This window comes from Piliocolobus tephrosceles, chromosome 14, assembly GCF_002776525.5.
Source record: "Piliocolobus tephrosceles isolate RC106 chromosome 14, ASM277652v3, whole genome shotgun sequence".
Taxonomy (NCBI): domain Eukaryota; kingdom Metazoa; phylum Chordata; class Mammalia; order Primates; family Cercopithecidae; genus Piliocolobus; species Piliocolobus tephrosceles.
The window spans coordinates 75,412,960-75,427,899 of NC_045447.1; the positions used below are offsets into that span (position 1 = coordinate 75,412,960).

At 38.2% G+C, this 14,940-nt stretch overlaps 1 protein-coding gene across 10 annotated transcripts in view; it reads right to left on the reverse strand.

Moving 5' to 3' along the window:
* KDM4C (lysine demethylase 4C) overlaps positions 1 to 14,940 on the reverse strand; it is a 432,363-nt gene that overhangs the window by 293,384 nt on the left and 124,039 nt on the right. For all 10 annotated transcript variants that reach the window (XR_002731803.2, XR_002731804.2, XR_002731805.2 and 7 more), the window contains exon 6: positions 6,793 to 6,842. Coding sequence is in view for 7 of the 10 variants with exons in the window: in XM_023213146.2 (XP_023068914.1) it covers positions 6,793 to 6,842 (50 nt within the window). In the remaining 3 variants the exon portion in view is untranslated. The remainder of the gene's footprint in view (positions 1 to 6,792; positions 6,843 to 14,940) is intronic.

The following is a 14,940-nucleotide window of genomic DNA, read 5'->3' on the forward strand; positions in this document are numbered from 1 at the left end:
GGAAGGAAGGAAGGAAGGAAGGAAGGAAGGAAGGAAGGAAGGAAGGAAGGAAGGAAGGAAGGAAGGAGGGAAGGAGGGAAGGAGGGAAGGAGGGAAGGAGGGAAGGAGGGAAGGAGAGAAGGAGGGAAAGAGGGAAGGAGGGAAGGAGGGAAGGAGGGAAGGAGGGAGGGAGGGAGGGACATGCTCAATAAAACATGAGAAATGTTAATTCTTTACAGTATTAATACCAATAAGAAGCATAGTTTTGCCATATATGTCTCTTAATAATGCAGCCCTCTGCTTATGGTCAATATTCATAATACATAAACACAAAATAAAACACTGGTGAGTGGAGGGAAAGTAACACACTAATAAAATGGCCATGTCCATACAACAAGATGTCCGAAGTCCTACACACAGAGAAGGGCACCAATGGGCAGTCCCCAAATGCACAATCCATGGGAATGGTTTTATAAATAATTCAAATGGATCTATCAAACTTCTCAAATCTGTAACTTTCTGCAACACTAGATGAAGTAAGTTTTAAATTAAAATCAGTGAAGAAAGAAGAATCTATTCCATTTTATTTTGATAAGGATTTGTAATCAGGTCCTGAACAATGTGGTGACTGGTCATAAGCTAATTTAAATTGGAAAACCACTGAAGGAACGTAATTTGCAGTGTATTAAGAACTTCATATTGGTTCAGAGTTTATATTTACAATATGCTATCAGAATTATATTTTACATAGTCCTGAAAAACACTTCATAAACAACACATCTTATGTACAAAGTATGTGCCTTAAAATGAATTTTACCTCAAAGTACCTGCAGGGCTACACGGTTCATACTCACTCTCACTCCACAGCCTATAAAACATGGTCAATTCTTTGCCATACTAAAGTCAACTGCCTTTTTTTTTTTTTTTTTTTTTTTTTGGTCTTTTTTAAGATATTATACAGGATCAAGCAAGCAAAGATGGTCTTTGGAATCATTCTTCCAAACCAAATAATAAGTTAGAGGGATAGAAGGCTAGGATAACAAAGAGCTTGTATTCCAGAGACCCCAACAGAGCCCTAAAAGCAATCCACAATAACCTTTCCTAAGAACACCAAAGTGCTGCTGAGAGTTTTGCAACACAGAGAAGTGTGTAGGATCCCATAAGATCTCTCAAAGATCACATGCTATACCCATCCAAAGGATGTTTCACATTCAATGTAAAAGTGAGCATGTGTGAAAAGCATTATTCTAAGTGAAAAAAAGCAAAAAACAAGTCTACACATAGTATGATTTCACTTACATGACACTCTAGAAAAGGTAAAATGATAGGGACAGAAACTAGGGAAACCAGTGGGTGCCAGCAAAGGGAAGCGCAGTTAAGTGCAAAGAGGTGTGAGGGAACTTTTTTGGGGTACTGGAAATGTGTTACATGTTGAAAACAGTGGCTTATCATGTGGTTTATTAGTTACACCACTGTAGACCTTTGTCAAAACTCAATGAGCTCTATTCTTAAAATAAGTGAATTTTACTGTAGATTTTACCTGAATAAAACTGCGTATGAGTGACAGCAAGTCATTAAATCATTAAATATTAAATATTTTGAAACTATTTTTGAAATAGAGTAGATGTGTTCTAAAAATATGAAACAGGTGTGTTCCTTCCTTCAAATGAAAAGTTCTCCATAGTGTCAACTGGTATATATTTTATAATGTATTTGCTACTGCTAACTAAGAAATTATTTTTAAATCCCAATCTTTTATGAGTCAAATACAAATACACGCTATAGTATTAAATCACCAAAAATTTCAGCCTCGAGAAAAGATTTTAAGATCAAAACTTAGTGACTTTTTTATGGGTATACAAACACTAATTTGGCAAAGATGAAGATAGCCGTTAACTTTTTAGGAAAGGGGAGAGAAAGACAGGGAACAAAGGAGGAAGGACGGGAAGAGAAATCAAATATGTAGATCTATTTCCAAACTAGTAAAAAAATTTTATTCACAATTTTATTTGATAATTGAAAATTGCCCCAAGTATGCACTGATGAAGTTTTATCACAGTTATATATGACCGGGATGAGACTTGAAAAATATATTAACCATATAAACAAATGCTAAGGAAAAGAATACAACAAATGGATATAGAAAATTGGTTCAGTGGAAAACGCTTTCAGAAACAGACGTACAGTATTTGATTTACACATGAAATTTCTTGGCAAGCTTATTTATGAAAAGAACCAATGACCTACATTATATGGGGAGAAACCTAGTAACATTTACCCACATCTCTACTTGAGAGGTTGACACGAGAGGCACATACTACATTTGGCCTCTTGGTACTTCCTATCATTCATGGAGTGGTTACTCAGGACTGGATAGAAAATTATCACTTCCCAGGCCTCACTCAACCTTAATGTCCCATAATCCATCAACATCCCTACTGCAGGGCACTCCAGGAGGAGTGCCAGGAGAACTTCATACTGTCTTGGGATAGAGAAGAATGGCGCTTTTCCTAAGCAAGTGGCTTGTTTTAATCTCCTAGATATGGTGTGCATTGTGTAATGGGCAAGTTTTTTCCATTTCAAGATAATCAGCAGAAAACCTAGAGTTAAAATTTCCACCTGGTATGTGTATCATTTAACTGGTATGTGTATCATTAAATGCATGGTTTTTTTTACTGCATTCCTGAGACCACTTTATTTCAGCTCTCACTTCCCACCCCCTTGAAATGTCACATAGATAACCTACACACAAGTCACCAAGGACTCCCCAAGCCAAGAACATTGGGATCAAACAGGTCAGAGCTATACTAACCAGGATTCTTCTGGCTCTGCCTCTGCCCAGCCCCATCCGTACCCTCAAATCATAGGAATCTTCATTTCCACAAAATTGCTCCCTACTAGTTGGCATTCATTTCCTGAATTCTTCCTCTCCATTCTCAGTTAAGAGAAGGAAACTAAAAGTCTTCCACTCACATATGAATTATGCTATCTGGGTGTATTGCATGTATTATTGTCCAATGTCTAAAATTCTACTAGGAACATGGCTGGATATAAATTATCTAATTACATTTAAATACAGACAGTGGTATCACTGACATTAAATTATTAAGAAATTAAGTTTACCAACTATTTCTCTACTCATAGTGAAACCCAGCTGATAGACAAAAATAAACATACCCTGACCTGCCACACATTGATCTCCCTGCCTAACACATGAGTGAGGCACGAAGGCAGAGGATATATCACTGGTCTTTTGCATTTTTTATGGCTTACAGGGCACTTTAAAATTGATTATTTGTAATCAGAGGTATTTTATTTATAAGCCTTTCAAAACTAGACATTTTAATATAATGTTTCAGACTATCAGCTAAGTGAATGCTTAAGGGAATAATATTTACCATTTTGAGAGCTAATAAAAGTACATTTCCCTAATTCCAAGAGAAACGTATGAGAGCAGGTTAATTTAGAATCTGTTCATAAAATTAAAATGATTTATTTATTGCTGCTCTTCTATTCTCTTGACAGCAGAGGCTCATAATCTTTTTTGGGCCAAACCATCTCAGGGGATTTGATGATGGCATTCCCAGAAATCTACGTATATGTCCAATTTTGAATACAATTTCAAAGAGTTCACAGAATGCCTGTCTGCATCCCACCCATAGACCTTTATCTACCCCTTGGCACAGGGATCCCTGCAAAGCAGGCTATGACCTTCTACTCCACAGGATTAAAATCAAGATTACCAGTCATTAAAAATATTCTACAACGTGCGTGCACATGCACACACACACACACACACACACAAATGCTTCAAAGCATGAACTAAACTAACCCTTGGTAGCAATGTTTCTTTTATTCCCTTTTGCTGAATACTGCTTTTTTAATAAGGCAACAAAATCAACACATTTGTTTCAAGTAAATATAAGGATCTAAAAGAATTGACTCACTTCCACTATACTATTCTTTGAAATAAGTTTCCTCCTAATCATTCACACTTTCAAAACTGGCTGCACAAAGTCCTAAATCACATATTTTGGCCAAGCAACCAAAATTTTCAAAGTAAATCCTTTTCAGTTTTTTTAAAATAATAGCATTTTATTCCCAATAAAGGACAAATGAAATACTACTTTCCACAAAAATCTGCAGACTTTCTCAATTTACCTTAATCTATATTTTGCTTAACGTAATGTAACAGCAATATTACCTTTTTTCTAAAACAGGTGAGATTTAGACATTTTAAAAACTGAAAATCTTCCAAACTGTCGTTCATGATTTAACATTATACCTCTCTTCTCCTCCATATTTGCAATCCAATTGTATCAAACCAAAAAGTAGAAAGAATGCAATGGCATTACAGATGAATATAACAAGTATAAAAATTGTAACAATTCACTTGAAATTTTTTATTACATTTCTGTCTACATAATATTGGGGAAAACCTGTATAAATGAGAAAGCAGCTGAAGGGCAAAATCAAACTCCTGGCTTTATTGGATGCAGGCCTAATGTCTTTCAGATAAAATATTTGTAGGTGCCACAGTCAATCAAGATTTCAATAGAAACCAAAGATGAAAGCATTCACGCATAAAAGGCAAGTGTGATAATTATGATGCATGGACAAGATAATGGAAAATATCTGAGCTTACTTTTCATTTTATGTATCAAGTGTTGCTACGAGCTAGACATTCTATAATACTCCATCATTCACACTGCATTATTTTATCATTTTAATTATTTAGCAGAATTCAATTAATTTGGCTGGCATCTGGTCAGCAGATACAAATCCTTCACTATCTTGTAGGGCTTTATTTCCCAAAATATTGCTGCAAAATAGTTTTGAATAAACAGCCAATTGATTTCAAGTTCTTGTTCATCCTTCAAGTTCATTAACATCTTACTGATTAAACAAACGGTAACCATTTTCTGGAATGTCATTTTCAGACAGTTTACTTCAAAGCGTTAGAAGTTTGTATCAGAAATTTTAGTCTGTGACTCAATATTGTAAGGTTTACATCAGCTTCATTTTAAAAGTTCTCTGGTAGGAAGATTAATAGAAAATGGTGGAATAATTTTACTACAGAAGAAGATACTTGAGTATATAGTGTTAACACATAGTTCACTGCCTATGTAGTTAAGGGTTATGGTAATCATCTTATAATCTATTATCCAAAATCTATTCATGAAAACAGTCCCTAACAAAGTTCAAGATTACATCAATCTTTATTATTACTATAATGTATTACATTTTTAAAAAGACGCGTTATAGTTATTAGCCTGACAAAATTATAATAATGCTTCTTAAAATGCAATACTATAACTGTTCCTTCTAATACTCTTCTGTAATTTAGGGGAAAGTAACCTTTAGGTGCCATTAACAGTTTCTGTTAAAAACTGTCAAGTCAAGGAATGAGGTTTCTTCAGTGTCTCCATTTCATTATTAATTGAAAGCACATTTAAGGCAGGAACAAAATTCTTTTCCTAATAGAAGGCAAATCTAACACACCAATGAAACTTAGACCTGCACTGGACTAAAAGAGCACTGTCGCTGAGGACTCAATCCTGGATAAAGGCAGAAGGCCTTGCTCCTCAGATGTCATTCAAATGGAACTCCACTTTTCCCTGGAAATAATTCACTACCAGCCTACGTCTTCTTTCGGGAAGGGTGGCTAGCAAAACAGAAGATAAGGATGGCAGGGGGTGAATGTGACTCTGCTTCCCATACATAAGCAGATGAGGGAAAGGTTGCCTGGCGTATCTTTAAAAACAAGGAGGAAGGAGGAAGGTGGCTGCTTGTACTGGCATGGTCTGCACACACAAAAGCAGGCACAGGACCATCAACAGAGGTTCAGAAAAGTTCTTTAGTCTGGCCCTTATAAAGAAGCAACAGGCCATGAAAAATAAAAATTCAACCTGCAGTAAAGTAAGTTTAATTTTGCCAGTCCAAGAAGGCCCAAAATCTCATGTGTATTGCTACTCGGAGCCATTCACCTTCATACTTCCATAAGGGCACACTCCCAGTCCCAGTGGGCCACGGAAAAACTGGGTGTCGGCAGTGACATAACCCTTGGGGGAAACAGTAGATCAAAAGAAAAAGTAGTCATGGCAGGGCGCGGTGGCTCAAGCCTGTAATCCCAGCACTTTGGGAGGCCAAGACGGGCGGATCACGAGGTCAGGATATGGAGACCATCCTGGCTAACACGGTGAAACCCCACCTCTACTAAAAAAATACAAAAAACTAGCCGGGCGAGGTGGCGGGCGCCTGTAGTCCCAGCTACTCGGGAGGCTGAGGCAGGAGAATGGCGTAAACCCGGGAGGCGGAGCTTGCAGTTAGCTGAGATCCGGCTACTGCACTCCAGCCTGGGCCACAGAGCCAGACTCCGTCTCAAACAAACAAACAAACAAAAAAAAGTAGTCATGAAACAACCGTACCCCAAGATGCAGCAACAATACTGTCTGGAAGAATGTAACTTAATTTTTAAAAAAATTACTGGCACAATGATATCGAATACATTACATTAAAAATCATTTTTTTAGAAACAACCAAAACAGATTAAGGGCAATCACTTGATGAAATACTAAACAGTCAACCAAAATAACCATGATGATTATGCAATAGGGAAAAAATAATATTCACAAACTAACGTGAAAAAATTTAAAATTGTTCAATTAAAAAAAACATGTAGAAGTCAATAACTTGAATAGAATAAAACCAACAGAGTAGCGGTCTATATTGTAAAAAGTACCTCAAAAACAAAGAACCTACAAAACACAGAAACATAAAACACAGAAAACAAATAAAGAAAGCAAGTTTTACCTTGAGCTAGTCTTTCAAGTCGTTTTCCATGCTCTGGAGGGATAGCATACCTAAAATTTTAAACATAAATAAAAATTTTAAGTTTATAATTTTTCAGCTAGTAGCCTAAGGATATCTATTCCTAAATAATGTCACATAAAAGAAATTCAACACCAAACTCCACTTAGATGAACTGAGTAGAGATCAGAAAGCCAATCACAGAATCATATCCCTTAGACAATGAACAGAAGAAAAATATGCTTACAAATTACCAATTTCAATGTCACAACTCATCGTGCCAACCACATTTTACAAATTAGGGAACAAAGGCCCAAGGTAGGTAAACCGCTCAGCAACAAGATAGCTAGTCACAACCTAGAGACCCTCTGTCAGCTCTTACAGCACTCCAGCACTCTAGGGTTGCTCTTGGTTGTATGTTTTTTGCTTTGTGGTTGGTTGATTTTGGCTTTTGTTTTTAAGAAAATCTGGGTTGCTCTCTTTTTAAATTTTAAAATATTTTTATTGACAAGCAGAACAGAACACAAAATTATTACACCAACACTTATATTTCCACCAAATCTTATTAAGAACACTGTAATTTTCAAACAGACTTTTAAGCAAAAGATTATCAGCCTTAAAAAAAAGTTTTTATTCATTTCATAATTACGTGACTTTAAAAATCTTGATTATAATAAAAAGTTTTCACCCTTAAAGAACAGAAATACTCATTTCTAGTTCCGTAGTTATTTTTACTATGGACTTGCTAAGAAATTTTAAAACAACAATCCCATAATATCCTATATAAATACTAAATTGTATAGGCATTTTAATGAGAAAATTTATGGATATTAACAATAAATCTGAATAATCATTCCATGTTTTACATATAAACTATACTTTGGAAGACCTCTATTTGCTGTAGTTACTAGCTCAATATATATTTAGTACAAGTTATTTCTTACTAAAGTAACTTAACTAATTGTACTTAACACCACACTTGGTTTCATTTAATGCTACTGATAACATATGCAAAACTTAATTGGATCCGATGTAACTAGGCAATTCACTAAAAGAAAATTCAATCATATATCCTGTTGCTTAAGGCACTGCTAATGAAATTATTCCAACTGAAATGGGAAGATAAAATTTTAGCATAACTAAATGACTATCACCCAATGTATATTTTCACCACTTCTTACCAGTTCTTAATTCCTTACTTACATCACAAATATACCCAGAAAAGGGGTGTGGGTGTAGGTGTGGGGGTGGGGGTGTATCCATTCCAAACAAGAGAGTCAACCTTCCTCAACTCATCACACACACACACACACACACACACACACATACATACATGTAATATGAATATGCCTGCCAACAAAAGGTAGGATATGGAGGTATTTATATATGCAGATTCATTTTTCTGAAAAATTGGTAAGGTTAAAGCTCCTCAATCTAAAGTTCAACCATCTGCTCAAAGAAAATGTAGCTGCCCTCATCTGCAGAAAGGAGGAAAAAGTAAGGCAAGATAGCTCTACCCCTACTCTGATGCTCAGTTTACTCCTAAGATCCGAATCATACCAATTCAATCTCCTCATTCCTCTCCTACTAGCTGGGCTTACTGGCCTATTATTTTCTACAAGTATTTCTCAGGTGCAGTTATTCCTACCTTAGCCAAATGATCTAATTAGTTCTACTTTTTTTCTTTTAGATGGAAGACAGTGTCTCAATTTCTTTTCATAATCTATAAAGATCAAGTTCATTTTAAAATCATAACTATTAATAAAATTCTTACGGTTAACCAACTATTGCTATAGTTTAATAGCTTCAGAAATAATCGAAGGATGAAAACTTGCTTCCAATCACAGCCCCGTACACAGGAAGACATGTAATATTTCCCAAGTAGAACTAAATCCTCACAATGAAAGCCATACTGTGGTAATATCCAGCGAAGCACAACTGGACAAAAATGCCTTCAAGGAGAGGTCACTCTCCTTCCCTGCCTTAGTCATTAACTTGCTCAAAGTGAACCTACTCATCTCCATGCTTATCCCTGTGAAATATTTTACATGCTTCTCTCTTCTGTTATCACTGCTATGCTTTGTTACACAGTATTTAAATAATAACATAGCTATGTAATGTTTCATATACAAATAACTTTAAAAGTTCCCTGAATGAGCCCAACACCATGCCCGAGGGTCTGACAAAGGACAGTCTGAAGATAAGTAATAATGCTAATAACACTGGAATGTAATCATCGGATTTTTCTGTTTTTAATGTTTCCACATAATAAAGGAACTAGGAAAGACTAATTTTAAATTTTTAGAAATTCAACCAAGAGCCAAATCATTGTTCCTGCCATGAACAATAAAATCAGAGCACTACCCTACTCAGCAGTCAAGAAGCAATATGCCTCCATGTACCATCTTGACAACCCCAAAATCTTGCTCAAAAGATACTACTATTCTTTAATCAATTACCTCACTCTGTCAATAAAGCCCAAGGAGATCAAAGAACAACTCTGTTCTCTACATACAAGTCACAGGGCTGGAAGGGCCCTTAAAAATAATCTTGTTCAGCACTTTCTAAGCCTTTTTTCTGTTTCCATACCATTACAGAGGCAGAATCAGGAACACCTCTAATTACCAGCAATAACTGGCACCTGGGAGAATGAAGGACCGCAGAAACACACATCCCTCAGGGATGCAGTACCCAGCGTACTCTGAAAAAAGCTCCCTAGGTGATTCTGACAGGGCACTACATTATGATGAATGAATGAAAGAACGGGGTGATTTCTAATTACCATATCTAAGAACCTTTGCTTGGTCCTGACTCCCCATAACCTTCCTGATGTCAGATGATGGATTTGTGTATGCCATGCTTTTTTATGTTTTTCCTTCAGGGTTTTTTTTTTCCAGTAATACCACAATGAATGGCCCAAGTCAGAATTCTAAACAAAAGCTTCACATAGCACTTTCAAACCTGCAGTCAATGTGTGTAGGCTGACAGACAGCCCTTGCCTGTAAGAAAGTGGGCACCTGGCTTCAGGGGCACTCAGTCACATTGCATTTGAGCACCAAACTCACTGTCTTCTCTGCAACAGCACCCCTGCTAACCCTACACCACGGCACTACCTTGATGGGCAACTGCAGCAATTTGAAGCCAAACACAACTCTAATCTGTTTCAAAGCATGCCATGAGAAGAGAAAGAAAGAAAGGAAAGACAACAAAACAGCAAAGTGCATATGTTTTCATGTGTTTTCCAGCAACCAGCTTCCTCTGGTAGAGGGGAACCCACATTCGACAAGAACTGGAAAGCAACATCTAAGAGACATTGCACAAGCCACTTCACAACTGTCAGACCTCGTCTACCTCACAGAGCAACGTGGAACGATCGGCTGAGTTATATTTAGGAGCTCATTATTAAATGACGGCTAAATCACTTCTTGGCCTCTTGGCTAAGATCAAGTGTAAATGATGGCTACAAGGCAATGAGGTGAGCCTGACTTGCTGCCCCCCACATCCAATAAACTTGAGGAAATGTTCAAAAAATATCAGTTCAAACAATCCTAACATCAAGGGTCAGACAGGCACATAAAAGGCTGATTACAATTTGAAAGATCCCAGGAAAGCACAGTACCTTTTTGCAAACCATCGGAATATCCAAAACAACCCTCCGGCAGCCTGACAATCAGGCCCTCTATTCTCTTTCTCTACTGCACCATCACAGCCCTGAGCAAATGCAGGATAGTCAAATCACCGGGTGGTTCAGTCATTCGGGTTACTGTCCCAAAATTTTCCTTTATGATAGATGTGCTGCTAGTAAGAATCACTTTAAAACAAACTAATTCAATTCAGGAGATAGTTGCTGAGCACCTGCCACATCTAAAGCATTGCAGTTCAAAGAACTCAAGACATTTTCCACGTAAGTAGCGGGGGTAGAGATACATACAGATATCGCTAAGACCTATCAGAGTGAAACCTAGATTGTGGCACGTGGACCTCAGCAACATCAAGTGACCAGGCACACGTACTATCATGTGGCAGTTAGTGTGAATAAGAGGAGGGTAAAAGAGAAGGGAAGACCTCCAATTTCTCCAAACACCCAAAGTTATCGCCACTAGGGATGAACTGTAATGGCTCAACTCTGAGACACTTCTCTTACATCTGAAATAAGTGTCATTACCTATTTACATTTCTAAGATTACTTCATAGTTCTATCCACCAGGCACCAGGACAAAATTAGTCTTCCTGTCCTAAACAGGAATAAGATACAGCAAAACACCCACTCTTCTTTCCAAGCTCAGCTCAAGACGCCCCCCAAGAGAACTCCCACTCCCTCTCTTGCTGTATCAACAATCCCACATGCAGGCGTCCACCTTAGCACTCAGAATACACGTGTATTTCTACCTTCCTGCCTCCCTGCTATCCTATCTCAGCTCCCTAAGAGGAAGAGTCTATGGCTTTCTCCCGGAATACAGCACCAGAAGAACAGATATTCTGTGTTCGCTGACTTGTACCACTCTCAAATGATAAACCATATTCCTGCTCCTCCAAGATGGAAGTCCTGGAGAAGAGGAAGGAAAGGGAAGATGAAAAAATCATGAAAGCAGAAAATGGGAAGGAAGACTATGTTAGCAAACCTCATTTCCTGACTGTAGGGTCAGCCTGGCCTGCTCAGGACCAACTGCTGCCATCCTCAACTTCCAGATCCAATCAAACGTCTACTTCAATCAAACTCCCAAGACTTAAGTGTCTCCCAGGACCGTCCCCCCGCCCCAGCTTTTTTTTTTTAATGTAGAGATGAGGGTTTCACTATGTTGCCCAAGCTGGTCTCACAAACACCTGGGGTCAAGTGATCCTCCCATCTCTGCCTCCCAAAGTGCTGGGATTACAGGCCACCATGAGCCATGAGCCACTGTGCCAGTCTACATTTTCATTATAGCATGGTCTCCCGATGCTTCATCCTTGCCTTCTCTTCATTCCTCCTGGGACTTACCCAGAGCTACGCTGCCTACAAAGTCCATAGGCTGTGATAGATAACATATGCTCAAGATAGACTGGGCAGGCTTGGGGCTCTGAAATTCCACATAAACCACTTTCTCAGAAAAATGTCATCTAATTCCCCTCTAAAATGAAAAATGAGTAATAAAGTTAAACAGCAACATGTTTGTACTTTATTAAAACATGCTAGTAGTCTTTACTTAAACAAATTTTGAAAATCAGTATAAGTCACTGTCAGACAATAGCTCAAACAGAATGCCCTGAATGAGAGCAAATGATAGGAGGAAAAAAGTCCTTTAAAAAAACCCAGGGCTTTTAAGAAGTTTTAAATCCTGCTGCTCTGATAACATCCAAGTGTTTATTAATTTCTGTTTAACATACTACTATGGACATACCTCATTTTATTGCACTTTGTTGTGCTTTAAAGATGCTGCATTTTTACAAACTGAAGGTCTATGGCAATGCAGTGCTAAGCAAGCCTATCTGTGGCATTCTTCCAACTGCACGTGTTCGCTTTGAATCTGTGTGTCAAATTTTGGTAATTCTCACATTTCGATCTTTTTCATTATGATATCTGTTATGATGATCTGTCATCAGTGATCTTTGATGTTGCTACTGTGATTGTTAGGAGGCACCACAACCCATGCCCACATAAGTGGGTGAACATAATAAATGTGTGTGTTCTGACTGCTCCGTTGGCTAGCTGATCCTGTCTCTCTCCTCGGGCTGCGCTATTCCCTGAGACACAACAATACTGCAATTAAGCCACTAATAACCTTCCAATAGCTCCTCAGTGTTCAAAAAAAAGAAGAGCTACATGCCTCGCACTTTAAATCAAAAGCTAGAAATGATTTAGCTTAGTAAGGAGGGCATTTTGAAAGCTAAGATAAGCTGAAAATTAGGAATGCAAAGAAAAAGTTATTGAAGAAAATTAAAAGTGCTACAACAGCAAACACAAGAATGATAAGAAAACAAAAAACACTCCTGATATGGAGAATGTTTGTATGGTCTGGACAGATCAAACCAGCAACATTTCCTTAAACCAAATCCTAATCCAGAGCAAGGCCCTAACTCTCTTCAATTCTATGAAGACTGAGAGAGGTGAAGAAGCTGCAGAATAAAACTGGCCTTTAGCAACATGAGGTTTAAGGAAAGCCACTGTATCCATAAGAGAGAAGTACAAGGTGAAACAGCAAGTCCTGCTAATGTATTAATAGAAGTTGCTGCAAATTATGCAAATCTAGCTAAGATCATTCATGAAGGTGGCTACATTAAACAACAGATTTTCAATGTGGAGGAAACCTCCTTATACACACCAGAAGACAATGCCATCTAGAACTTACATAGATAGAGGAGTCAATGCCTGCTTCAAAGCTTCAAAGGGACGGGTACGGTGGCTCACGCCTCTAATTCCAACACTTTGGGGGGCCGAGGTGGGTGGATAACCTGAGTTCAGGAGTTCAAGACCAGCCTGGCCAACATGGTGAAACTCCGTCTCTACTAAAAATACAAAAATTAGCCAGGCGTGGTGGTGCATGCCTGTAATCTCAGCTCCTCGGGAGTCTGGGTGGGAGAATCACTTGAACCTAGGAGGTGGAGTGATGCACGCCAGCAATCCCAACTACTCAGGAGGCTGAGGCAGGACAATCGCTTGAACCCAGGAGGCAGAGGCTGCAATGAGACGAGATTGCACCATTGCACTCCAGCCTGGGCCACAAGAGCGAAACTCTGTCTCCAAACAAAAAAAAAGCTTCAAAGGACAGGCAGAACCTCTTGTTAAAGGCGAATGCAGCTGGTGACTTTAAATTACATCCAATGTTCATTTACCATTCTAAAAATCACAGGACCCTTAAGAATTATACTAAATCTACTTTGCCTGTGCTGTATTCAGGAGACCCATCTCACATGCAAAGACCCACACAGGCTCAAAACAAAGGGATGGAGGAGTATGTACCAAGCAAATGGAAAGCAAAAGAAAAGCTAAGGATTGCAATCCTAGTCTCTGATAAGACAGACTTTAAACCAACAAAGATCAATAAAGACGAAGAAGACATTACATAATGGTAAAGGGATCACTGCAACAAGAAGAGCTCACTAACCTAAATACATATGCATCCAATACAGGAGCACCCAGATTCATAAAGCAAGTTCTTAGAGACCTACAAAGAGACTGAGACTCCTACACAATAATAGTGGGAGACTTTAACACCCCACTGTTAATATTAGACAGATAAATGAGACAGAAAATTAACAAGGATATTCAGGACTCAAACTCAGCTCTGGACCAAGCGGACCTAACAGACATCTACATAACTATCCACCCCAAATCAACACCTCTTTATTTCTCGTCTTCTCTGCCAGTAACAAGTCCTATCCACTCTACAATCTCATAACCTTCTATCTATCTCCCAGCAGTATCACCCCAATTTCAACCTTTATCAGCCTTCAGCTAGACTATTGTCACTATTACAGTTTAAAAACCTTCGTGCCTCACTGCCTGGCTTTCAAGACCCCCCCAGTTTAACTCCAGCCTTCTTAAATACGAACATTCCACTCCCTATAGGCTGGACTAAGAATTATTCTATCATTCACATAGGTATCTACCTCACTCCTCCCCTCAAAACACCCCTCTCCATGTTTCAATTCACAACCTCTCAAACCCCACCCAGATTCCACCACCTAGAAGCCTTCTTTGACCATTATAAATCTCAGCCATCTCATCCCTTTTCTTCCTCCCGGAGCCCTTCAATTGTATATTATGTAGTATTATATACTACTTCCCAAAGCAAGATGCTGCTCAGTGTGCATACATCATTTTTGTCTTGATAGGTCTTGAGTTCTATGAGGTAGAAAAAGCCTACCACCACCCAGACATTTTCACATAAACTATAAACTATTTTCACATAAACTATAAACTATTTTCACATAAACTATTTTTGTCTACCTTGTATAGTGCCTGCTCCACACCCAGGCCCTAAATTATGGGGTACAGTTGCTCAATTATGTAGCTAATTCCAAATTCTTTGAGGATAAGAATGTACTTTGCACTTTTTTTGTATACTTCGAAAACCATCAAATAAAATGCCTACCATTATATATCCTCAAGTACCTACTGGTTTGTTAAAATTAATAATTATGCTTTGGGACAGTATGGTTTTTCTTGATATA